This window comes from Aptenodytes patagonicus, chromosome 1 (assembly GCF_965638725.1).
Source record: "Aptenodytes patagonicus chromosome 1, bAptPat1.pri.cur, whole genome shotgun sequence".
Classification (NCBI taxonomy): Eukaryota; Metazoa; Chordata; class Aves; order Sphenisciformes; family Spheniscidae; genus Aptenodytes; species Aptenodytes patagonicus.
This window is the reverse complement of record NC_134949.1, coordinates 168,528,480-168,552,997: the sequence shown is the minus strand read 5'-3', so window position 1 is coordinate 168,552,997 and position 24,518 is coordinate 168,528,480. Positions and strand designations below refer to the sequence as shown.

The following is a 24,518-nucleotide window of genomic DNA, read 5'->3' as shown; positions in this document are numbered from 1 at the left end:
GTCTTTCCTATAGGTGGGACTTTGGATTGTCCAACAGATTTGCGCTAGCACCAGCATCTGTGCTCGTCGGATGATATAGGCCTGGTACAGAAGTTGCACCTGACAAGCTCGAGTGCTTCATATGGCTCAAAAGCCACAGGTTGACAAATCCTGGCAGAAAGTTTCTTAACATTTTTTTTCATCTTGGAAAATTCCAATTTTTCCATAAGTGGCCTCACAGATCAGCAGACATAAATGATCTATTAGAGCCTTCTGGAAATGAACTGCAACCCTACTTGGTAAAGCTAAATATATTTAACAATAAAGAATAAGAGAATATAAATAAATAAATAACAATTTATTTACAAAGGATAAGGAAAGTAATTCCTTGGTTTCCATTATAGAGATTGTACTAAATAGTAGTAAATTTTTAAAAACAGCTATTTTAGACATTGAGAGGGATGAGAACTTTACTTACGGGTTTAAAATCCTACTCAGAGATGTACAAAAATGAAAAGAACACAAGCAGTCTGTCAAAAGCAATACATTAAGTTACAGTGTTACCTGTTTTTCAAGAAGTTTAACCACATTGTGATAATCCTGAGGACTCTGAGGTTTCTCTTCTGTAAATTCTTGGCTATCCATCAGCGTCCCTAAATTGGATTTTTGTTGCATACTGGACTTCTGTAATTCTAACAGTTGCTAAAAGGCGGGGGGAAAAATGAAGACCCAAATATGTATACAGATTTTGTTTTATAAAACTGTCATTTAATACAAAATCTACTTTAAACATAACTACACAGAGATTGCATCAGACACTTCTCACATTTCTCATGAGTTCAGCATTTATCAAATTTCATGTAATAATTAATATATACATCTAACATAAATATACCTTGCAAATATACACAGGAACTAGCAGCTACAAAATATAAGCTGCTCTAGTAATGCTGTGCATATTTATTTTCTGACCCACCTATACTTTTACAATTCTCTTTCTAGTCAAAACTCTGGAAAGCATTTCCAGAGCATGTATTGAAAACACATGCAGTTCTGCTGTCAGGACTATAATGCAGAAGTTAGTCCCCTCCATGCCAGTTATAAGAGTATTAATATAAGGATACCTAACAGACAGCAATAATAACAATATCTACTAATCCATAAACAAGCACTCAAAAGTTGAGAAGTAAGAAAAAATTGACACAGTTGCTGAAGGCATAATTCATTCATCCAAAACAATGCTATTAAAAAAATGAACTGAAATTATGTTAATAAAGTACCAATATACAAAGATACAATTATGGCTATCATGTAACCATTATTTTTAAAGTTTTGTAAGAAGACCTCTAAGCTGACTACATCACATTTCAAATATGTGAAGTTTACTACCATCTACTGTAAGGGATTCATGCCTTAAAATGTTGGAAAATTTAAATCACTTACATTTTCTAATGTTGAATTTCTTGAAGATAACTCCTTAAGCTCTTTCATAAACATCTCTTTCACTTTTTCTATTTCATCAGCCAATTTCTCTTTTTCCTCCTCTTTCCATTTATGAAATGATTGTAGAATTTCTTCTTCTTTTGATTTTTGCTGTTCACATTCCTGAAATTATTTTTAAAGCATTATTTGTTATTTTTCCCCACATGCAATACTAATTCAGGCACCCAAACTATGTGTGGGAGGCAGTCACTTTCAACGGGCAACATTGTGATGTCAAAAAACATGAAAAACCACCCGTTTCTGAAGATTTCTGGGGTAGCAAACTATACATTTTGCTAGCAAAACAAGTACGCTTCAAGAAGTTTTGGTAGTTCATTATTTTTCATTGAATAACACATGAATGACCTTACTTGGTCGTATCAAAGATCCACCTAGTTCAGCATCCTGTTTCTCACAGAGGCCATAAGTGTATAGGTGGGAAAGGGTAATACCGGGGCAAGCAAACGTGCACGTTCTCCTTAACAGTCTCCAGGCTGTCAACTGTTTTCAGCTCAGAGGACTTCCTCAGCTTGACACGGTTTTGTAAACTTAGTAACCTTTGATACATTTCTCCTCACATACTTTTGCAGTCGTCCCTTGTGGCTGTGTCAGCTTTTAGCAACTGCAACATCTTTTGCCAATGAGCTCCACAGGTCTACTACAAGTTGCATGAAGAGCCAAGTACTTTTTTTTGTTTGAATCTGGCTCCTGCTAGGTTCATTTGATGGATGCTAGGCCCTGAACCGAAAAAGAGAGTGAATGATTGATACCTATTCACTCTATGTAACTCATGACTTTGCGGACATCAGTATCTCACCCTCCATCCCCACCAAGCTGTTGTCTCTTTTTCAGACTGACAACTCTTAGCATGCTCAGTCATTCTAAATACAGACTGATCATCCCTGTAGCCCATCTCCATAACTTTTATAATTCTATCATATCCTTTTTGAGATGAAGGGACTAGACCTACACACAGTATTTAGGCTGTGGCTTGCACAGTGATTTTTCAGAATAATTTGTAATATTTTATTTCCTTTGCTGGCTGCTACTAACCACTGGGCCGACATTTCCCTGGAACTACTTATCACAACCTTAAGATCTTGCCCTTCAGTAGTAACACTCAGCTCAGAACCCATCATTTTGTAGATGAAGTTAAAATTATTTTTTCCCCATATACATTTACCCCACTTTATCTGTTAAATTACTTTTACCATTCCATTACCTAGTCACTCATTTTTGTATAGTCCTCAACTTGTTCAAAGTCCTGCATTTCACTGTCCAGAATAAACCCCCTTTTTAGGCAACCCCTACATCTTTCCATCACAGCATTCACTGCGAATTTGTTCTCTGACTAACTATAACAAGCAATCATTGTACACTTATGAAGAACAGGTCTTCTGTATCCTTCCACCTCAAAGGAGTAGAAGGGACCAAGAATTGGAAGCATGACAGTTTTTATCCAAATTCCCTCCAGTAGTGGTTCTCCTAAAAAAAACACAGGGGAAAGATCTTCTGATCTTTCAATCAAAAGACAACAACATAATGATACCTGAATTGACAGTGGATGTCAGTCATGGCAGACAAACTGCACCCAGTCACACTTCACATTTCTACCTTCCCTGACATCCCAGAAAAACACAGAAGCTTTGAAAGCTTCTTGTTGTGTAACACTGCAGGCTGTAGCTTCAGGACATTTCAGGCAGTCCCCTTGTAGTTAGGAGTCTCAGCCAGGACAAGTGACTTCAAAATAGGCCCCTGAGGCACCAAAAAATCTACGCTGCACTGTTATGAAAACTCCAAGTTCCATCTCATAAGAAAAACAATGCTTCAAGGGCAGGAGAAGTATGTTATAGATGTACCTCTCAAAAGTGAGGCACAGAATGAAAGAGTAGAATACCTAGCAGATGTCCACATAGGGCCAAGGCTCATTATTCTGACCCTGCTTGCACTCCTAGGTGAAACTACCCATGCTTTTCATTTGGTCATCCAGTTACTTTCGAAAATGGAAGAAAACCAGGAAGCTGAATGGTCCCGGGAGAAGGGGAACAGGACGACTGAAAAAAGGAGAGTCTGAAGCTGTGTTCAGGAAAAGAAACACTGCATGTTTTACAGAAGACCAGCTTTTCCTCTGAAAACAAGGAAGAAAATAATTAATAATAGCGATGTTTTGTTGATTCCCTTTAAATTAAAAATGTAGTGTTTCTTTCCAAACTTAATGGTTGGTCTTACGTTTGAAGGTCCTCAAACTCCACTAAGAAGTTCTGAATATTGGGTGATATATTAAGACAAGGTTCTCACAGGTTATGTTAACAACCACAAACCCCTGCTTTTGAATGTGATACAGGGCAAACTGCAATACCAAGATCAGCATCTAAATGAATCATTAGAAGTATCTTGTCTTTTATGCCAAGAATTTGCTCCTTAGTGAATCACAACCCCCCCCTTTAAAAAAATTTCCATCCCTATTTCAACAGCAAATTATCTGAATGTATTTACTCAAACAGAAATGAAAACTGTGAGATGATCTGAAATTATCAAGCTTTTAAAAACACCAAAACAGGTAACTTGGAGACTTTTTTTCTCTTTATGAGCTAGTAAGCACTACCACAAGGCTTAATATCATCCTAAACAAAGCCTTGCATGTGATTACAAACAGATAATTACTGCTTTTAAATCATTCTAGTTTAAGGTTTTTTATTCACACAGCAGTAGCTAAGATTACTTTCTGCTTTGGCTCTCTGGTCAACCAAAATCTGAGCATTTAAAGACCAACATGCAAAGCCTAGACTGCTTTATTTCTTCTCACTCGCTCTTCTTTGACTGCTTTACACCTGTTAGACAGTAAGGTTCTTCACAGCAAAGAATAAATCTTACTCAGTTTATAAAGTCACATATAAAATCACAGTCATAGATAAGAAACATTTAATCATCACAAAGTAACATATTAAAAATAGCTTATATTTCACTGCAGCAAGGCAATTTTATCTGCTTCAATAATAGGCCACAGTTATCTTATGAACTGTCAAGTGCTAACAGAAATGTTGTCTTAAGTATTCATTTAAAGTATGTCTAAAACAAAAGTAAGGAGAAAGCAGATGTTCAAAATTAGGAGGGGTGAGGGGAAGATATGCTCTAATGCCCAAGCACCATTGCTGCCAGGCACGCAAGCTGCAGATACATTTTTGTTCTGTTCCAGTTACAAAATGAGTGAATGCAGTCCAAAGTACTAATTCTTTTGAGAGGTTCGTATTCTTTAGTACATATTACCTTAGAAAACCTGACCATATTAGCCTGTTGTTCAGCCTCTAACTGGGACTTGGTGAGCTGCAACTGCTCCTTCAGTTTATCAATCTCATCCTGCAATTTGTCCGTCTTTGCTTTCCTCTTCTGTTCTGTTTGAAAGAAACACAGATTTTAAAAATGTTTGTTGTAATTTATGGAAATGTGATACTTACTACAAATGTGTTTCTATAGCGTTTCAGTAACATCTTCATAAAGTGTGACTCTCATAGATAGTTTCCCCTCCCACCACCATGATTCTCCAAAGATGCTTATAAATGCGTATGTTCTCTGGACTGCTAACATTATCCGCAAAGACTGAAAAATACCGATATTACTGACATGTGAAACAGTTTATGAAATATTTACAAGAAAAAGTACTATATAATCTAATTTCAAAGGAATCTAAGCAACACAGGCTCAAAAAAGGACATATGAAGGACAAAGTGAACCTCAATTATTCAATTCTGTTAGGTTTAATTTTTTCTACATAACTTCTGTAAGGAGTCCATTTGGAATGCAACTCTATTTATCTGGAATGAGTCAGAGGGAATGTCACTGTAATAAAACATGTTAAAATATGCAAAAATTATAACAATTTTTAATCTTGAGACATTTTATCAATTTACCAAGGATTTACTAGCCCATCATCTGGGAATCTGAGCACCATGCAGAACATTATTTCAGAAATAACTGCATGGAGTATTTCCCTCATACAGCCATTTCAGACTAATTCTTTATATGATAATTAGTTCAACTGGTTCTGCAGCACCTTCCACTATCATTTTTATCAAGTGTAAAGTGCACAACAGCTTCTTTCTTCTTCCAATATATTAACGCTTCCTCAGACGCTTACTCAGACCCCTCTCACTGTTCCTGCTGTTTTATTTCCCTGACAAGCTACAGTTTAGACCTCGCTAGACTCTTTCTGCTCTTTCTCCTCCCAAATACTCTTTTCCCCGAACTCATTTCTAATCACTGCCATGTGTCAATACTTGTTAGTCCTTAGCGATAAATCATAAGCATGCAACCTAACAGGAAGGAGAGAATTTAGAGATGAATGAAACAAACTTTGAGAGCAATGTTTTTCAAACTAAACATTTTTCAACGAAGAGAGACAAAAGTATGTAAGTTAGTGGTATAGCAACTAAGATTATCACAGATACATGAAGTTAGATTATTATTGACAGTTTCTTTTTCTCACTATATTTTACAGTCAGTTTAGTTCAGGACAGCCTGATCCTATTCAAACTGATTTCAGGTGACCCGGATTATTTCTATACTGATAATTCATATGTATTCACAAAATGTATTTGCCTTAGCGCAACTTGTTCTGTTTACCCACACCTTCATAACACACACGCCTAAAGAGAAACTGTGCTTTCAAGTCTGCTACTGGCTAAGTATTCAGTGGGAATGCTAGTTTGAAAAGGTACTGTAAATATGGCATACAATCTTTTGTTAATTATTTTCCAGAGACTGAAACATATGTCACCCAATAGATTTTGTCAGTCAGTGTTGCTTGCATTCACACAAATTGGTATCTGCCACCTAAAAATGGAACGTGAAAGTCACTCTTCCCAGTTACACAAAATCATAGACTGCACATCCTCACTATATTTACACTTTTCTAAACTATTTATCCCAATTTTTTTTATAACATTAAAGTACATACCAATCTGAGATTCTTCCGGATGGCGCCTTTGCATGTGACTTTGTAAAAAGGAATAGTTCATAAAAGCCTTTTCACAAAACTGACACTACAAAAACCAGATAAAAGCATTTTAGTTATTATTAGTAACGTGTTTGGTAAGTATAGTGGTTAAGGTTTTTAACAGGTTATTACATTTTGCCCAGACATCAAAAGTAGGTAACTTCAATAAATTCCATTTCACAAGAATAATGACTAAAATTCTCACAGTGCCCGATTTCTGTAAAGTTATTCGTGTTATTTAATGTCTCGCAGTGATGGTCATGGGCTAGAGTCCCATTGTGCTAAGCACTGTACAAACTCAGAACAAAAAAGACTCTGACCAAGCAAGTTCAAATTCCAATATAAACCACAGATAAGAGATGAATATAGGTAGGTAAAGAAGTATAAGGAAAAAGTAAGACAACACTATTCAGCACAATACACACTGACTCCAGCCAACTAGCAGCTCAGGTGTTCTTAAGACTCTTGTACCACGGCAAAGGAGAGCACCATACAGTTGGAAAAAACAATAAAGATGGGTTTGAGTATACATAAGTGAAGATGTATATTATTCATATATTGTATGAAGATGTACATTGTAAGATGACAATACTAGAAGGACCATAGATCTGTAAAAAGCTCAGACATTTCAACCAAAATAAGGTAACAGTACAGAATTTTGCAAGAAAATGTACATACATTAGTATGCTGCCTAGCATCCTTCTGAAGCATAAAGCTGTTTCAATTATGGTTCCTATAATTTACTTGTTATTTTTTAATTTGAATTTTAAGTCATGTTTTAAGTCAAATTTGGATCCTATCCATTTTAAAAGATTTTTTTTGTTCACCTTCAAAGTACATTCCACTAACGTTCAGAATATTAAAAACAGATGGGTATCAAAAGGACAGGAGCTATATCTGCAGATTTTACAACATAGCAGTAAGACTGTGAATCAAAGCCCCTAATCGCTTTAGGTAGGGTTGCTCGTTACCTCTTTCTCATACTTTCTTTTCAAATAAATATATTTTAACAAACCACAAATACTCAGCTGAGTCCTTTTTCCTCATCAGCGTGATATAACTGTAAAAGACTGACTTAACAGATTCAAGATCTTGCCACCATCATCAAATTCCCAGATTTCACCTAATATTTAAAATACTGCCACTGATAGTCAGGTATCCTATTAAATATAAATATCTTTCAGCAAACACTAAAGCCATGAATTATTAAGACAAATTTTGTTGGACAAATGCAAAAAAGTGCTAACAAAAACCCAAAGTAAAGAGATATAGTACAGTAGCAAAGCATTGCTGCCAACCAAGAGGGAGCTTACAGTGTAACAGTTTGCACATGATTTATGGAATGAAATTGGCTGTGAAATAATGTTATCCATTCAAGCACAAACTTCATGTCAGTTTGACTTGCTGGTAGTGAAAGAAAGTTCTTACTGCAGGAGACAGGATTAACACAGGGAATATTTAGGTTTTTAATTATGTAACATTATTCTTGCAACTACTTTTCACAGTGTTAGACACAATGTGCACTTTATGCCTACATTGTGCATGAGAATGTAAGATTTCGTAGAATCATAGAATCAGAATCATTAAGGTTGGAAAAGACCTCTAAGATCATCGAGTCCAACCATCAACCCAACACCACCATGCCCACTAAACCATATCCCTAAGCACCACATCTACACGTCTTTTAAATACCTCCAGGGATGGGGACTCAACCACTTCCTGGGCAGCCTCTTCCAATGTTTCACCACTCTTTCAGTAAAGACATTTTTCCTCACGTCCAATCTAAACCTCCCCTGGCGCAACTTGAGGCCATTTCCTCTCGTCCTATCGCTTGTTACTTGGGAGAAGAGACCGACACCCACCTCGCTACAACCTCCTTTCAGGTAGTTGTAGAGAGCAATAAGGTCTCCCCTCAGCCTCCTCTTCTCCAGGCTAAACAACCCCAGTTCCCTCAGCCGCTCCTCATAAGACTTGTTCTCCAGACCCTCCACCAGCTTCGTTGCCCTTCTCTGGACATGCTCCAGCACCTCGACGTCCTTCTTGTAGTGAGGGGCCCAAAACTGAACACAGTATCCGAGGTGCGGCCTCACCAGTGCTGAGTACAGGGGGGCAATCACTTCCCTACTCCTGCTGGCCACACTATTGCTGATACAGGCCAGGATGCCATTGGCCTTCTTGGCCGCCTGGGCACACTGCCGGCTCATGTTCAGCCGGCTGTCGACCAACACCCCCAGGTCCTTCTCTGCCAGGCAGCTTTCCAGCCACTCTTCCCCAAGCCTGTAGCGCTGCATGGGGTTGTTGTGACCCAAGTGCAGGACCCGGCACTTGGCCTTGTTGAATCTCATACAGTTGGCCTCGGCCCATCGATCCAGCCTGTCCAGGTCCCTCTGCAGAGCCTTCCTACCCTTGAGCAGATCAACACTCCCGCTCAACTGGGTGTCGTCTGCAAACTTACTGAGGGTGCACTTGATCCCCTCATCCAGATCATTGATAAAGATATTGAACAAGACTGGCCCCAAAACTGAGCCCTGGGGAACACCACTTGTGACCGGCTGCCAACTGGATGTAACTCCATTCACCACAACTCTCTGGGCCTGGCCGTCCAGCCAGTTTTTTACCCAGCTAAGAGTACACCTGTACATTTCTGAACAAAGTATCAAAAAACTGAAAAATTATTATTGAAAATTAAATTTGTATTACTCAGATGAAGGCATTGACCAACGAGTCTCAAATTTGTGACTTGTAGGTACCAGTACCATTTTATAATAATATTTCATGGTTGAACTTACATTAGTGGTGGATTAAAGGCATTAAATCTGAATTCCAAAGCATGGTTACATTAGATATAAAGTGTGCCTCCACTAAAAAAGACAAGTAACTATTTACAGGCTTGTTTGCAAAACAGCCAAGTGGATGAAATCTGAACTACCCTCTCAGGAACACAAGCAAAATCCCTATTATCTGGCACTGCAGATCAGCCAAGATCATGGCACAGATAAACAACACACAATTACTGTTTGCAGATCACACTGCTGCCCTGCATTTACAAACCCTAGGAAGAGTTTAATTTATCTCTGGCATTCACACTCAGAATCCTGAAAACACTGTAAGAACTGCAGGAACTGTTCAATGTCACTCCCTGAACTCACTTTTCCCATGAGAACCTAAATAACTTTTAGAGACAAGAATTTACTAACAGAGAGGAAAAAAGGGGGGAGGGCAGACGTTTACTTTATATGAAATTAAATTAAAAATGGGAAATAGCTTTCCATCTCTGCTTTATTGTAAATGCCACTGAACAGAAGATTAGTGATGAGCCAAGTTCACTACCATGTTCTTCAGCTTCCATCAAGACAGTTGTATTCTACAAATGTTTCAGGAAAACTTGGTAATATTTAGCTGGCAATCACAGTGTGAGAATTATTTAAGTTTACACATAAAATCATGCATGCAATCGGTTTTCTTTTGCCACACAGGACAGACAAACTGCTCTGTAAGTTGCATAAAGGCTTTTCAAAATGATACCACATCAGCAGCTTGTCCTTAAGACTAACATTCAAATGAATGCATTGAGACAAGGTTCCCATGAAGTCTACCATACATATAGCTCTACTCTTGGGGCATAAGGTGTCTTTTTCCTTACAGAAACACTTGAGTCAAGTTAGCTGATGTCTTAAAAAATTAAACTTTGCCAGCCTGCTGAAATTGGTGTTACACTGTGGGATAGGATTGTACATAAGAAAACTTGTATTTGTTCTGTACTGCAACTATTCCATGATTAAGGAGAATTTCAACAATCAGGACTGCTAGTATCCCAAGAATTAAAAAAAAAGAAGAAAACGGTAACTTTAAACATATAGACACAAAGAGCTAGCCTGAAATCATGTCAAATCTGTGTCCAGTGTACTCTCTAGACTTCAGACTACATTTGAAGCTGCAATCTGCATTCCTGAAACCTGTTGAAAAATGCTGAAGCTGAAAAATCTTTAAATCAAGCTGTTACACCCAGAACACAAAAACCTCTCCCAAAAAACCAGAGTGCCATGACACAGAGAGTCAGAACCGCAATGTACTAAGGCTCTTAGGGAAGACCTTTAAGGAACAGATTATTGTGGAGTTAGGTATGAGCTACCTCACTAAGACTCTTTACCATCGTGCCTGAGTCACTTCTGAGTCACACACACAAGAAGAAACTTTGTGCCTGAAGAACGTTACTGCAGGAAAGTGACAACTAGCGGACAGGTAGGTTACTGCTTAGCACCAGTTCTGATGTACTTGCCCTGTGTGTATTCTGACTATGTAGCTGATAGGCAAGGAGAGACAGCAACAGAAAGTAGTAACACGTTTATCACAGGTTTTGTATGCCTGTGTATCTGACACTTTCAGATGTGTCAAAAGCGAATCCAAGATTAAAGAGCACTTGTTAGTAAAAAGAGGATTTGTTAAAGATGATGTAGCGCTCTCCCAAACGTCTGTGATACCAGCCAAACGTCTGTGAAACACAGATGGGAAGTGAAGCACCTGCAAGCGATGCACTCCCTTTTTGCAGGGTCACCGGTCCCTGCAGCTCCAGCCTCTCGCCCAGCAAGCGACTGCACCCCAGCAGAGTGGGGCTGCTCTGCTGCCTGTCCCCGGCAGGCTCGGAGCTGGCAAGGTGTGGGTGACCGGGCCACCAGGACCTCTCCTCTCACCTGGTGGTAGCTGGCTCGGGCCTCCAGCATCATCTGCTGGGTGCTGATCATCTTCTTCCTCCGGCGGCACTCCTCCTTGAGTCCCTTGATCTCCTGCGAGCGGTGGGCCACCTCCTTGCCCAGCTGGTCGCGCTGGGCCTGGGCCGCCCGCAGGGCCTCCTCCAGGCTGCCGAGCTGGGCGCTGAGGTACTCCTGCGAGTGCAGCAGGTACTCGGTGCAGAGCTGGGCCAGGCGCAGCAGCTTGAGCAGCAGCGGGTCTGCGGGGCCCTGGCAGTGGGGGCAGCGCTCTCGCTCGGCGCTGCAGAAGGTGACGTGCTCCAGGTGCTCCTGCAGGGCCGCCACGTCCCCCTCCCGCGACACCCGGCCCACGTCCACGGCGCTCAGCCGCCGCCAGTCCGGGCCCTCATGGCGGCCGCGGAACTGGAAGGCGGGAAACGGCGCCGGCCCCGCGCCGGCCCCGGTTCCCCCCGCCGCCGGCGGGTAGTAGGCGCGCTCGGTGAAGGGCTGCGGGAGAGAGACATAGCTCAGCCCGGGCCGGCACCCACTCCCGCCCCACCGCCCGCCCTCCCCGGCGCTCACCATGCCCGGGCTCCGTCCCTGGGGCTCCGCTCGGCGCCGGCGTCCTCCGCGTCGCTATGGCAGCCCCGGCCTGCGCGGGGGGGAGGCGGGAGTGAGGCCCGGCCGCCCCGCCCCGGGCCCGCCCCGCCGCTCCCCGCCGCATCGCCCCCCCGAGCGCCCTGCCCCGCAGCGCCCCGCTCGGCCCGGCCCGCGCGAGGGTGGCGGCGGCGCCCCGGGACAGGCGGCGGGCTGGCTGTCGCCACGCCGCCCAGGCACGCGGCACCCGTGTCCCACCGCGGGGACTCGGCTCCGTGCTCGGCACAAATCCCGTCCACTTCCCCGTCCCGCGGTCTTCTTCCCCCAGCACCGCCACGTTCTCCTGGCAGCGTCATGCTAACTAGCCCTCTCCGGAGGATCCCAGTGCTCCCCCCGCCTGGGACGCCGTACGCTCGTACCAATACATCCTTTGCCATCTTCACACATTACTCACATCTACAAATATGTCCTCAGCTACGCTATTACGTGTATGGACCCTTGCCACAGCTACACAGCGTATGTTTTCTCTCTCCACGTTCCCTTCACTTCACCACAGAAGTCTATACATGGCACCCTGTAGACCCATTTCACTTCACTGCATCAACGTGCCTCCCCACCCACCGCCCTGTCCCTCCTCCATGCTGCTCCTGACTCACAAACCTTTCTCACTGTACCACGACATTACACTCCTCTACCCCCATGCTGGTTCATGCCCTTCTCCAGTCCCACCTACTCATCTCCCAGGTGTGGTGACACCTGTCACCTCCCCACCATCAGCATATGGTATGTATGCCATTTCTCTGTACATCTGCTTCGCGCTGCTGCACCCTCGTGTGCCTCAGCTGGTAGCTCCATGCAATCTCTCCAGTGCAACTCCATACCCTCCCAACGCCTGCACACCAACCTCCTGCCAGGTGCTTTCACACACCTTCCTCACCCTAACACAGTCATACACCCTTTGCACGCCGCTTCCACATGCTCTCTTCACTCATCACACCAACACACCTCCGCCTGGTATCACCACGCACCAGACCACCTCTTACAACCATATAACCCTACAACCTCACCATGTCTGCCTGTCACTCCTGCCTCGCTCCACCAATCCCAAACACTTCATCCCCACGAAGCATCTCATGGCGCGTGTACGTCACCTACTTCACCATCCCGTGCTCAAATACTTTTCTTCAAAGGCAACCAACAACTGGCACCTATCTCCCTGCCTCACCACAATTCCTAGTACTCCCCAGCTCAGTGTTCCCATTTCCCTGCTCCTGCTCTGTTGCTTCAAACACTGTCCCCAGGCAGGAGCATCCTTCTCCTCCATCATACAAAATTATCCTATTCCCTCACTCATCCTTACTACTCTTCTCCAAAAACCTGCTCTTCCTGTTACCATTTCTCAATATTTCAGTCCCCTACACTGCCCCTGCCTTACCAACATGTTCCATGTTTATACCTACCTGGCTTTTCAGTCCCTTCCACGGGCGCTTCAGTTTCTCATCCTCCTGGTCATTCATAGATACATGAATCTCCAAGCACATTCACACAATAAATACTTGATCATACACTCCATTCCATAGGTTCCTCTACATCATATATCATAGACTCACAGAAATGTTGTTCACAAGGGACCTCTGGTGATCATCTAGTCCAGCTTTCTGCTCAACACAGGGCTATCAACCAACACTAGTTTCCATCACCTGTGGCTTTTAGGATGAACAAACGGTCCATGAGCCCTCTGGGCAACCTGTTGTGTGGCTGTGCTCTCCTCCTGATGAAAACATTTTTCCTAATATCTCACCGTGTATCTGCCACTACCAAGGAAAAAATGGTTCTGATATTTTTGCAACTATTCTTCAAGTAAGTGTAGGCCACCATTAGAGTGCGCCTTTGCCTTCTCTTCACCACACCAAACAAGCCCAAGCCCCCTCAACCTCTTCTAGTGGATCCTGTGCTGTAGACCCCTAACCATCCTGTTAGCTCTCTTCTGTCCCCTTTCAATTTCTCTCCATCCCTCAGGCTCCCCCTTAATATTTTCCTCCATTCATCTCCTAGGAACTTGCAATGAACCTCACCTCTCACCTACATTTTTAACATTGCCCTTTTCCAATATAAACAGTGACATGTCTACTATTAATTACAACATACATCTACTTCCATGCAAATACCAACAATGTTGTTATATGCACTAATGCAAGGACTGTTTCCCTCACAAATTACAAGCTCTTAGTCTTATGTAGGTTTTTATGTTGGTTGTTGTGCAAAAAAGCTTGTTTGCTTTTCCCACATACATGAATTGATATAATAAAATACACTGGATCTTCCTACAAACCTGGCCTCATTGAATTCCCCTCATATTAGCAGACATAGGTTGAATAGCATAGAACAGAACAGAATAGAATAGAATAGACTATTTCAGTTGGAAGGGACCTACAACGATCATCTAGTCCTACTGCCTGACCAACTCGGGGCTGACCAAAAGTTAAAGCATGTTGTTAAGGGCATTGTCCAAATGCCTCTTAAACACTGACAGGCCTGGGGCATCGACCCAGGACCTCTAGGAAACCTGTCCCGGTGTTTGACCACCCTCTCGGTAAATGCTTCCTAATGTCCAGTCTAAACTTCCCCTGGCACAGCTTTGAGCCATTCCCACGCGTCCTGTCACTGGATACCAGGGAGAAGAGCTCAGCACCTCCCTCTCCACTTCCCCTCCTCAGGAAGCTGTGGAGAGCAATGAGGTCACCCCTCAGCCTCCTCTTCTCCAAACCAGGCAAGGGTATGAGGTCCTCAGCCGTTCTCCTCATAGGACATTCCTTCCAGCCCTTTCACCAGCTTTGTTGCCCTCCTCGCGACGCGTTTGAGGACCTTCACATCCTTCTTAAATTGTGGGGCCCAGAGCTGCACACAGTACTCCAGGTGAGGTGCACCAACGCTGAATACAGCGGGATAATCGCCTCTTTTGACCGGCTGGTTATGCTGTGTTTGATGCACCCCTGTATATACATCCAACCTACGGTCAGGGCAACCCCTGGAACATCTACTCAGTGGTGCCTCCCATGAGCTCTGCTCCATATGCACACTGGCTACATTCTGACTCAGCGTCAGGAGGTGAGCAGGCTGCACATCCCTGTCCCTCCTATAGGAAACCCGGGCACATAGCAGATTCACACTCCAAAAAGATGGACCTCTGATGGGAAGAAATGGGGGTCTGGTACTGAACACCCGCAGCAGAGGTGTCTTCCTTGCAGTCAGCGCACCCACCGTGCACCCCAAAACAATGACCGTGGGACACACCTCTGCTTCACAGCACAGACCCAAGCATTTCCTCCAGCCCTCAGCTACCTTCAGAGAGACCCAGATCAGTCTCAGATCACTCCCTTCAGCAACCCAGGGTCCAACTCTTACCAGCCTCTCCATTCCTTCACACCCACACCTACCCCCGCACAAACGGAAAGCTGGAGGAAACGCCTGTCTTTTCATACCCACAGAGAACCACAAGGACTCCTCTCTTGCTTTATCCACATACAGAAAAGTTACACCCTTCTGCCTTCCCCACTTCTGTAAAAAGGTTGAAAATCAACCTTTCCAAGAACATACCTAGGCCCAGCGCAAGGTTTAATTAATCTACAAAATTAATTTCAATGTATTGGAAGTTTGAACAGAGAAGGTAATAACATGAACGCAGGACAGTGAGCCCTCCTGCCTGTTGGCACGAGCCACCCTGGAAGGCAATCTTCCAAAATACTTGGCACTACAACTTGCTTTTTGGACCTTTAACCTTTACTGCAATACCTAAGGTTCAGTACATCTTCCATTCAGATTCTTCCATCACTTACCACGACATTTTTTTTAATTTAGAAAGATACTGTGTGGTGTTTGTAACACTGCAGTCTTCTCCTGCAAAGGTGACATTTCTGCCACCTCATTTTCCACAAACAGGACCTCCAGCAATTGCTACCTTCAAAGAAATTTATTTAACATTTTTTATATATATCAAATATAGGTCTGCCTGGTTTACCACTGAACTTTGCACTGCTCTCACTCCTGAAGTATTAAGAAAATATGCCACTAATGTCCTTTAGAGCTATTTCTAATATACTGCAGACTCACTTCCATTTACAGTGTATAATTACACTTTTATTTGTAAGCAGCTAGATTTTTAAAAAATGCTCAAATACTGACTACTGTCCAAAATGTTCATGCCTCGAATTCCTTAAAACACCTTGAAAACTTGTATTTGGATACTTTTCCTAGTCAAAGGAACTGTTAAGTTGTACATAATGAAATCTATCTCCCAAAAATCTGCTCTATTTGACATAGGAGAAATTTCTTTACATAGAAAACACGTGAATTTTGTAAACTACCAATTTGTGTGTCAAGCAGAAGCCTGAAAAAGCACACATGCAATAAGAGTCTTCAACTCACCGATGCATGGGTTTAATAAAAAATCCCCTTATTTAAAGCCAGCAAAGTTAAACCAAACCCGTGGATATGCTTGTTTTCCTCGACCGATGTATTTAGTTAGCAATGTCCACATGGAATTTCATGCAGTTCCAACTAAACCTGCTTTAACTGAATGTGACCTGGCAGTGGTGCATCACTAAGCTGAGGAGAGGCACAAGCTGCCCAGGTATCTCAATGCAGGCAGAAAGACAGAAACAAAGTGATCAAAAAGGGCAGACTCAGCCCGTACGGGTTTCCATCACCTTTCTTTCTTTCTTTCTCTCTCTTTCTCTTTCTCTCTCTCTCTCTCTCTCTTTCTCTCTCTCTTTCTGTCAGATTTACTCCATCCTTGCAGCTGTGCCCGTGCCGAAGTTAGGGCTGTCGCCCACCCACGAGCCCCCTCGGTTAGGGGTGGCACCGCCGTAACTCGAGGGTCGTGGGCTGCGGAGGAGGCCTGCTCCCCGGGACACCCCTTCCCACCGGGGTGGGTGGCACAAGGGAAAAGCGGCGTTTCACCCCGGCTGTGCCCGCAGGCCGGGCCCGGGCCCGGCGGACAGGCAGCGGGGCGCTCGACGGGGTGCCGCGGGAGCCGGCCGAGCAGGGCCGGGCCTGCGGGAGGCCCCTAAGCCGGGCTCCATCTCTCAGCCAAAACCTCCGGCTCCGCTTCGGAGAGCGGCCTCCTTCCCCGCTCCCTCCCGCCTTCCCCTGAGGAGAGGCCCCGCCGAGCGCTTCCCTCCCCTCACCCTCCTGCGCCCCAACGGCTGCCCGACCCCGCGCGGGAGAGGGGGGTGAAGCGGGGAGCCCCTCCGCTCACCTCGGGCTGCTGCTCCGCGGGGGGGGGGCGACCAGGCGCTCCACGGAGCGCGGTTCCCCGCCGCCAGTCGCGGAGGGGGTGGCGGGGCTGAGGCTGCTCCCCGCCCCCGACCCGGGCGGTTACTGGTCCGTGCCGCAGAGGGAGGCAGCTCCCCTCCTCCTTCTCCTCCTCCTCCTCGCCTCCGCCGTCCCCATCCCCTCTGCGCCTCCCGCTGCCCCGAGGCCGCGGAGGATGAGTCGGGGCAGCGGCGGCGGCTGCGGGGGGCTCGGGGCCGAGGCTGGCGCTGCGGAGCGCAGGCGGGGGCTCTCCCGCTGCTCGCCGACTCTCGGTTCTTGAAGGCTGCCCGGCAGATGTTTATGCCCAGGCGGGATGTCCTTTGTCTTGGTCCTAGCCCAGGAGCGGCGTCCCGAGCCTCTCCCACCAAAAGCAGCCTTTTTTCCTTCTTCTTTTTAAATATAAAGGAAGTTAAAAGAAGCTTTTGAAAGGTTCGCTTTTGACATTAAAGGCACTTTTTGTCACGCAGTCACCGAAAACAATACATTTAAACTTGTCAAGGAGCGCACTCCCCAGCGAGGAGCCCCAGCCGCGGCGGGGCGGGCAGCAGCGGCGCGGGCGGAGGCAGGACCCCGCCTGCCCGCGGAGCTGGAGGGGGGACCTCAGGGGACCGCAGTGAGTGCAACGCCAGCTCCCGCGGCGGGGGCGGGGGTTGGGGTGGTGGCTCTTCCACGAGTGTTTTCCTGAAGTGTGCAAGAGGACACCAAGTTCCAGTGCGCGGGTAAGGCGGGAGTATGCTTTCCTGAAGGTATTTCAACCTAAGTAATGTCAGGTGAAGAGAACTGGGTTCAATGACAATACGTATCGTATCGTGCAGGTAGAATCATTCCAACGGCTACAGATTACATCAGATCCTCCTAATTTTCTTCCTCTTCCCTGTAAGGTTTTGAATTGTGTTTTTTCCAAAATAAATGCTGCGCAGCCTTTGTGGCAAGGAGGAAAATTTCAAACATTTGTATTTAATATAAAATATGCCGGCAAATTCAGCAGAGGAGGTGACCATTGCACATTTACAGCACCTAACTGAGGAGTTCCATTTGGCCAGGGAGACACCATTTTTTTCCAAATTACATAGGCAATAATCTCTGGAAAACTTTCGGCTCTCAACATGCATGCTCAGAGACTTACCAAGACACCAACTTTCCTTCCTGAACCATGAAATTCTGTTGCGACAGTGTTGATGTGGGCACATATGCTGCGTACACCAGCTTTAAGAAAATAAGTAATCATTTGGATGCTTCAGTTTTTAATGTCCTAAGGGTACCTCAGCGTGCTCCAGTCACTAATGGGCGTTCAATCCAGAGGATCAGGCTAGAGCTAGTCTGAAGGAAAACCTGAACACATGTAAAATGTGGATGTCAGGTCCTCAGTACTGACTTTTGCTTCTGCAGATCTGCTCCTGTTGGGCTACTAAAGCAGGCATTGCCAGAAGAAGATGGGGATATCAAGGCTTTAAGTGTGGTAAACCTTCAGTAACACATAATGAAGAGAGGACTTTGAAAACTAGCAATGCAACAGTCACAGCCTTTATGGGTCAGGCCTAGAGGCAAATATGTAATACGAGTTGATGAGCACATTATGTGAATGGTTGGAGCACTCACTTAGAAAGCAAGATGTGCAAGTGCAGCAAGTTTTATACCCCATGCCCTTCTTAAAATGCCCTAACAGCAACACCATAGTCTGTTCAGCATGCCTTCTAAGGATCTCTTGTTGAAGCTGTTTTTTGTATCAAAGTAAATGCTAACTGGGTGAGAAAATGTTGGAGATTCTCATCAGTTGATGAGGGGACACCTGTACGAAGTGCGCAGAAACACTTGGATCTTGGTCGCTTATTCTAGTATCTGTTTAATATAAAATACACAAGCAGCCCTTGGAACAAGAGCTAGAACCAAGTTTTCTGTTCTGTGAGGGTAGGGCCATCACCCTGTCTGCTAGAGAGAGTCTCATTCTTTCCCCCTTACTTCCTTCCAGAGCTTGATTAATCTTTAATTACATGCTGTAACTGGTACAGCCTCACTTGGCAAGAGCAGGTATTCTTTAACCAACATTAATGCCTGGTTCCTCCCCCCTCATATCATATAGCTTGGTGACAAAAGTACTCTCCTAAAATGTGCATAGATTACTAGGAGAGGACCAAGAACATTTTAGCTTTTCCGAATCAGCATGACTTGACGCAGGAGGTTTAGGACAGCCAGCAGCCCGGCTGGAGCAGACGGGTGATTACTGTTCATGCACAAACAGGCAGTGGTGTGCAATCACCATAAATCAAACGTGCACCTATGTCTGCCAAGAAGGTTTCAGCTGATACTCAGCTGCACAGGTGATGTACCCTCCGAATTCCTGCCTTGAGAGACAGTAAACTTTCTCCATTGGCCGCCTTCTGAAGTTCAGTAATTGTCACATTTAACAGACGTACTGTGAGAACATGTGGGATATGCTCCTCTGGTGAGCTAGCTTAAGGTATGCCCAGCTTGTGTACACCATGAAGCACTGAAAAAGACTCTCAGCAGCTCATTTCTTGAAGACATGGTGCTTTGGGCATTTTCAGACAAGGTGGTGTATTTTTTTCTTTAGGTGCCTAGGAGACAGTGAAATACTAGCTTCTCCAGTTAGCTACCGACCTTTTTTTACAGTAATAGATGATAGCTGAATGGGAATTTTAGGAACCTAAATTTTGCACTGAGGCACTTAAGACTTTCTAGAGTCCTAACTCAAAGCCTTTTCTTCCCCTTGTATTGTTTTATTCCCAGCTTCTCCTACCCAGCCACACTCCAAATTTTAGACACTTTTCCTATTCTAGCCTGTACATCTCATTATTGTGCACTAACACATTATTTTCCACATGCCAGCCTACTGCCGGGAATGGTTTAAATAAAGATCATTCCCAGTTTGTGGTCCAAATTTATCAAATAATGTTAAGTCTACGTTTGTAGACTTACAAACTTAAGTTTGTAACTTAAGTCCTCTACTTAATGTAGAGGATTCTGGCAATTAACAGAGTCCTCTAGAGGTAGTTTGCGTGTGTCATGGTTTTATGAAACTATTATGAAAATATGATCTGTTGTTCCAGGAGGATTTTCCATGTTCTCTTGACACAGCGCAATGATGAATATGGGGTTTTTTTGGTAGAATTCAGGAAAAAGGAGTAGGGAAGAACTGAGGTTTCTAGGAAGTAGAAATATTTTTATGCAAACCTGGTGAGAAGAGGTAAGGAAGAATAAAGATGGGACGGGGAAAGTGAGTTAAAGTGCGAGAAGTAAACCTAGGCTATTGATTGGAGCAAGGTATCTGTGAGGCTTATAGAGGGTACCTGCAACCGGAGAACACAAAAAGGAAAGATTATTCTGATTGTGGGGTGAAATACGATGGCATCTTGGCCATGGCTATTTGGGAAATGTCCTGGGTAGCAAGGGTGTCAGGGCACAGTGTGGGCCGGCTGGTCCCCATGGGGTGTCAGGGCAGGATCCGGCAGCCAGGGCCCATCCCACCACCCAGCCAGGAGCAGGGCAGCGGGGGGCACCGGAGCAGCCCCAGCCCTGGGCATCGGGCACCTCCCCTGACAGGGATGGGTCAAGGCTCGGTGGGGCCCATGGCCGGGCAGGACAGGGCTGTGGGGAGCTGGAGACTGTGGGGAGCAGTGTTGCTGTGGCAGGGGCTGACAGCCCTGGGGGGCTGACATGGGGTTGTGGGTCCTGATGCAATGCCTTAAGTGAAAAAATTATCTGTGTGGTTTGTGGAATGGAGGAGGATACCATACATGTTCTACAAGATGTTTTAATTTGAGAGGGCAGTGGAAAAACTGTCTGGGGAACTGAGAAATAGACTCTTCAGTAATCTTTCTCTTGCAGCACTCTCAGAGTGACGCATACCAGTAATCATTAACTCTGGTGGAAAGTTGACTTGAGTAGCACGGTACAGGTATAATAATGACTCTAGCCAGATTCTCAGTTTATTTAATCTTTTCCTTCCTGCCAACTCCCTCCATGGCACAATTTTAATGCCTATAATACTTCCATCCATTCAATCTTTCCATCACATAGTTTACCTAAGGAAATTCTTTACATATATATTTTTATCACAGGAAAACAAAGCATTTAAAAGAAAAGAAAGGTAGGATGAGCCACTCTCCTGTCTCATCTGTGCCGCCTCCTTCATTCCAACACACAGCACCAGCTGTGATTAAGCAGTTTGAAGATACACTGCCCCATGTAGTTTAACATATTTAATTTTCAATTTTGGGTACTTCAGACTCTTCTCCAACTAAATCTTCTTCTTTTCTTCAAATAAAACAGTTTCTCTTAAAGGTTTGTCTTCAAGTAACAGGTCTAGCTGGATTTTACTGAGACGGCCACATAGTTCATTTATCTTCCTTTCTCCCAAACACGGAATTCAACTTAACTCTAAAGAACTGTCTGCAAACACACTGATTGTGAGTTTCATCTACTCCACACATGGGTATTATCTTTATAGCGTCCTGTCTGCCTTATTTGTGGTGAACACCTAAGTCATATGCTGAGAACAGCATCATGAAGCTTTTTCACTTCTTCTTGGGTGAGTGTAACCTGAAATTGCTGTCTCATTTCTGATAACTTTTTGCCTTCCCGTTAACTTCTTTCCCAGTATGTGAACGATAAGGTAATTGCAGGTACCATAGTTTTAGCACAGGGATACTTTCTTGACCATTCAAACCCCTTTCTTGACCTGTCATAATTTACATACGGCCAAGAGTCTCACGGCACACACTACGTAACTCTGTGTGATGAGGAGAGGGAAGGCTGCAGGCAGGACCTCAGGCAGGATGACTGCGATTCCCCTTGGCTCCGGCCATTCCTTTGCCAAACGGAGATTGACCAGGAGCCTCTGTAGATACTCAGCAGAGCAACTCAAGTGATGTCAGCCTCGGCCTGGCTCACTGTCTGCTCTAACTAAACAGCCTGCATACCCCAGAGCCCTGTCATTGAGCTTGGGACGCAGTGCTAAAACAGGAATTGTATTTGCATTGCTTCCAGGTGGTCTGCAGCTCCAGGCAGGGTAGATATCTCTCTTCCGACCCATGGGGTTCACCCACTGAGCTCCACTCAGCCAAGCTGCCATTTGCACTCAGAAGAACCATCCACTGCCCGTCGTCTGACACGTGTGGTATTTAACTTTTTGTATTTAGAAACCGTTGATATAACTGGAGCAATAGGAAGGTCACTGAACACTGAAACCAAATCAAGGACTTAGTTTTTAACACTTAGCAACCTCCAGGTGAATTTTTAATGGCATACATTAGATATTTGTTCTTTTTCTAGCAACTACATTGTACTTTTACACTGACTGGGACACAGTCATTTTTGTGGGCAAGAAATAAACCGTATGAAACAGGAAAATGAACCACCATCTCTCAGAACCTCAGTCACAAAGCATACAAGTGCAATCTGTTTCCCCTTTCCTGTTTTTTTCAAATGTTGTCGATCTTCATACTCAAAACTTAAGGGCATGCCTTAGAACTTGGTGCCCCTTCAGGACTTCTGAGAGTCCTGGATTCAGCAAAACTCTAATTTCTGAAAACAAGGATATGAAGAGTTAATCAACATGCCGGCCACTCTGCAGGATGTACACAAGCTCTTCGCTGTCTTCCTTACGTTGCACTTGTCTGCAGATTGCTGTACTGAATGGTAAGAAGGATTAGCTGGAGCAAACCTGTGAATGTGAGGAGAGGCAACGTATCTATATAGATGATCTCTGCTTGGCCTCCGGATATCTGGTCATAAGAGAGATGCAGGATGCCTCATTTCCTCAGGCCATCATCGCTGCACCTGCAAGGCAAATTCTGTTGCCTTTTGGGCTGTTAGCAGTTAGAGGATAAATGAAGTCTGTTGATTCAGAGGTGGGTGCGTAAAAGAGAATGCTAGATGGCATCACATGCCAACGGCTTACATGCTTGTGAAAATGTGCACGAGGGGTATTCTGTTGCCCAATGGCTTGAATAATTGCTTAAGAGATGCAGGAAACTTCCACTTAGGAAGGAAGAGTATGGAGGTGTCTGCTAGAGCAGGCAGAGGTAAGGTTGCACACATACACACTCTAACTTCCAGTCTACATTCTCGGAAGTGTGAGCTTTGCTGACCTTAGTGTTTTGGCAGGACATAAGATAGGAACGAACACCTTCAGTGACGGCACAGTACTTTGTCAATGATGTTTTTCTCATTTTTTAAAATCAGACGTTCGAGAGAAACAAACAGCTTGCAGTTATCGTGTAGGTTTGAAACTCGGAGTTGAGCTGAGAAAAATATTTGTAATAAATGATAGGTAAACCAAAAACAGTTTCAGGGAAATCAAAACTAATTATGAAAATAGGCTGAATTTCATAAATTGCTTCAATCAAAAAAAAGAGCGTTCATTAATATTAACATTTTCCATATATTTTCAAAACAGAATGCTTTATTTCAGAAATATAACAGTATTCTAATGTTTGACGTGAAGTTTTTTGACTTTCAGAGTAGCATTTTATTTGAAAAATGTTCTATGCCTTAAAAAATTAAAATAAATGTTTTTAAAGGGATGTGTTTTCATAATAAATGAAATATTTTGCTTTCTGTCAAGAATTCCCCCCCCCAAAATCGACAAGAGCGCGTTTTTATCTTAAATCAAAATACTAGAAAAAATACTGTTTGGGTTGCATTGTTTCAAATTGAAATCAGGTTTTAATTTGAATTATTTCTAGGCTTTTTCTGGTTCAAACAAAAAAACCCCGAAGTATCTGCTACTCGGCTAACTCTAATTGGGACACTAAAATGTCAAGGTAAAGCATAAAATGGGGTTCCTAATATCTCCTTCCCTGTTTGACACTTCATTGTATCAGAAGGTTAAGTTAGGCAGGAGATAGTGGATGTGTTTTGAGACGTTTGGAGTTTGTTGTTGCTACCATGGCTAGTGAGAAAAGTTGCAGACACAGTATAATTCCCCTGATTAAAATAAATTTAAAATAAATTTAAGTGTAAGGAAACTCTGATGTCTAATTTCCCTTTTCCAACTTCTGTCCTACATATAACACAGTCCTGTTGGTAAATTAACTAGTGATATAGCTTAGTGAATAAAGCAGACTCGAGGACCTGTATTACAACAAGCTTAAAATAAATGAGACCAAATGGGCTATGTAAAGCACATTTATAGCAGTATAAATAGCAGGCCATAGCTAGTATTTTTATATAGCATCTACACACAAGGTCATAGCACAGAGGGCTAAGTAATTCCACACCAGAAATGTACTTCTCCCATCACAGATATAACGAAGACATAGGTGCAGAATTTTGTTAGGGCAATATGGAGGGGAAAGCGTTAACAGAGGCTAGCCTTGCCCTAAACAAGTCTGGTCCTTCACACTCCCTTTCAAGTCCATGGACAAAGATCAGCTTTTCCAAGTGCAAGTTTAGAGCATGTAAATTAAGTTCTTGTGCTGAACTGCAGGTTGCAGGAGCCTTTC

At 44.0% G+C, this 24,518-nt stretch overlaps 1 protein-coding gene across 1 annotated transcript in view; it reads right to left on the bottom strand.

The window, feature by feature from the left end:
- DZIP1 (DAZ interacting zinc finger protein 1) overlaps nucleotides 1-11,727 on the bottom strand; it is a 37,667-nt gene extending 25,940 nt beyond the window's left edge. Inside the window, exons 1-5 of the mRNA XM_076337645.1 lie at nucleotides 11,146-11,727; nucleotides 6,416-6,500; nucleotides 4,729-4,853; nucleotides 1,423-1,584; nucleotides 544-681 (exon numbers count right to left, since the gene is read on the bottom strand). Coding sequence (XP_076193760.1) covers nucleotides 544-681; nucleotides 1,423-1,584; nucleotides 4,729-4,853; nucleotides 6,416-6,500; nucleotides 11,146-11,727 — 1,092 coding nt within the window. The remainder of the gene's footprint in view (nucleotides 1-543; nucleotides 682-1,422; nucleotides 1,585-4,728; nucleotides 4,854-6,415; nucleotides 6,501-11,145) is intronic.
- Nucleotides 11,728-24,518: the final 12,791 nt, after the last annotated feature.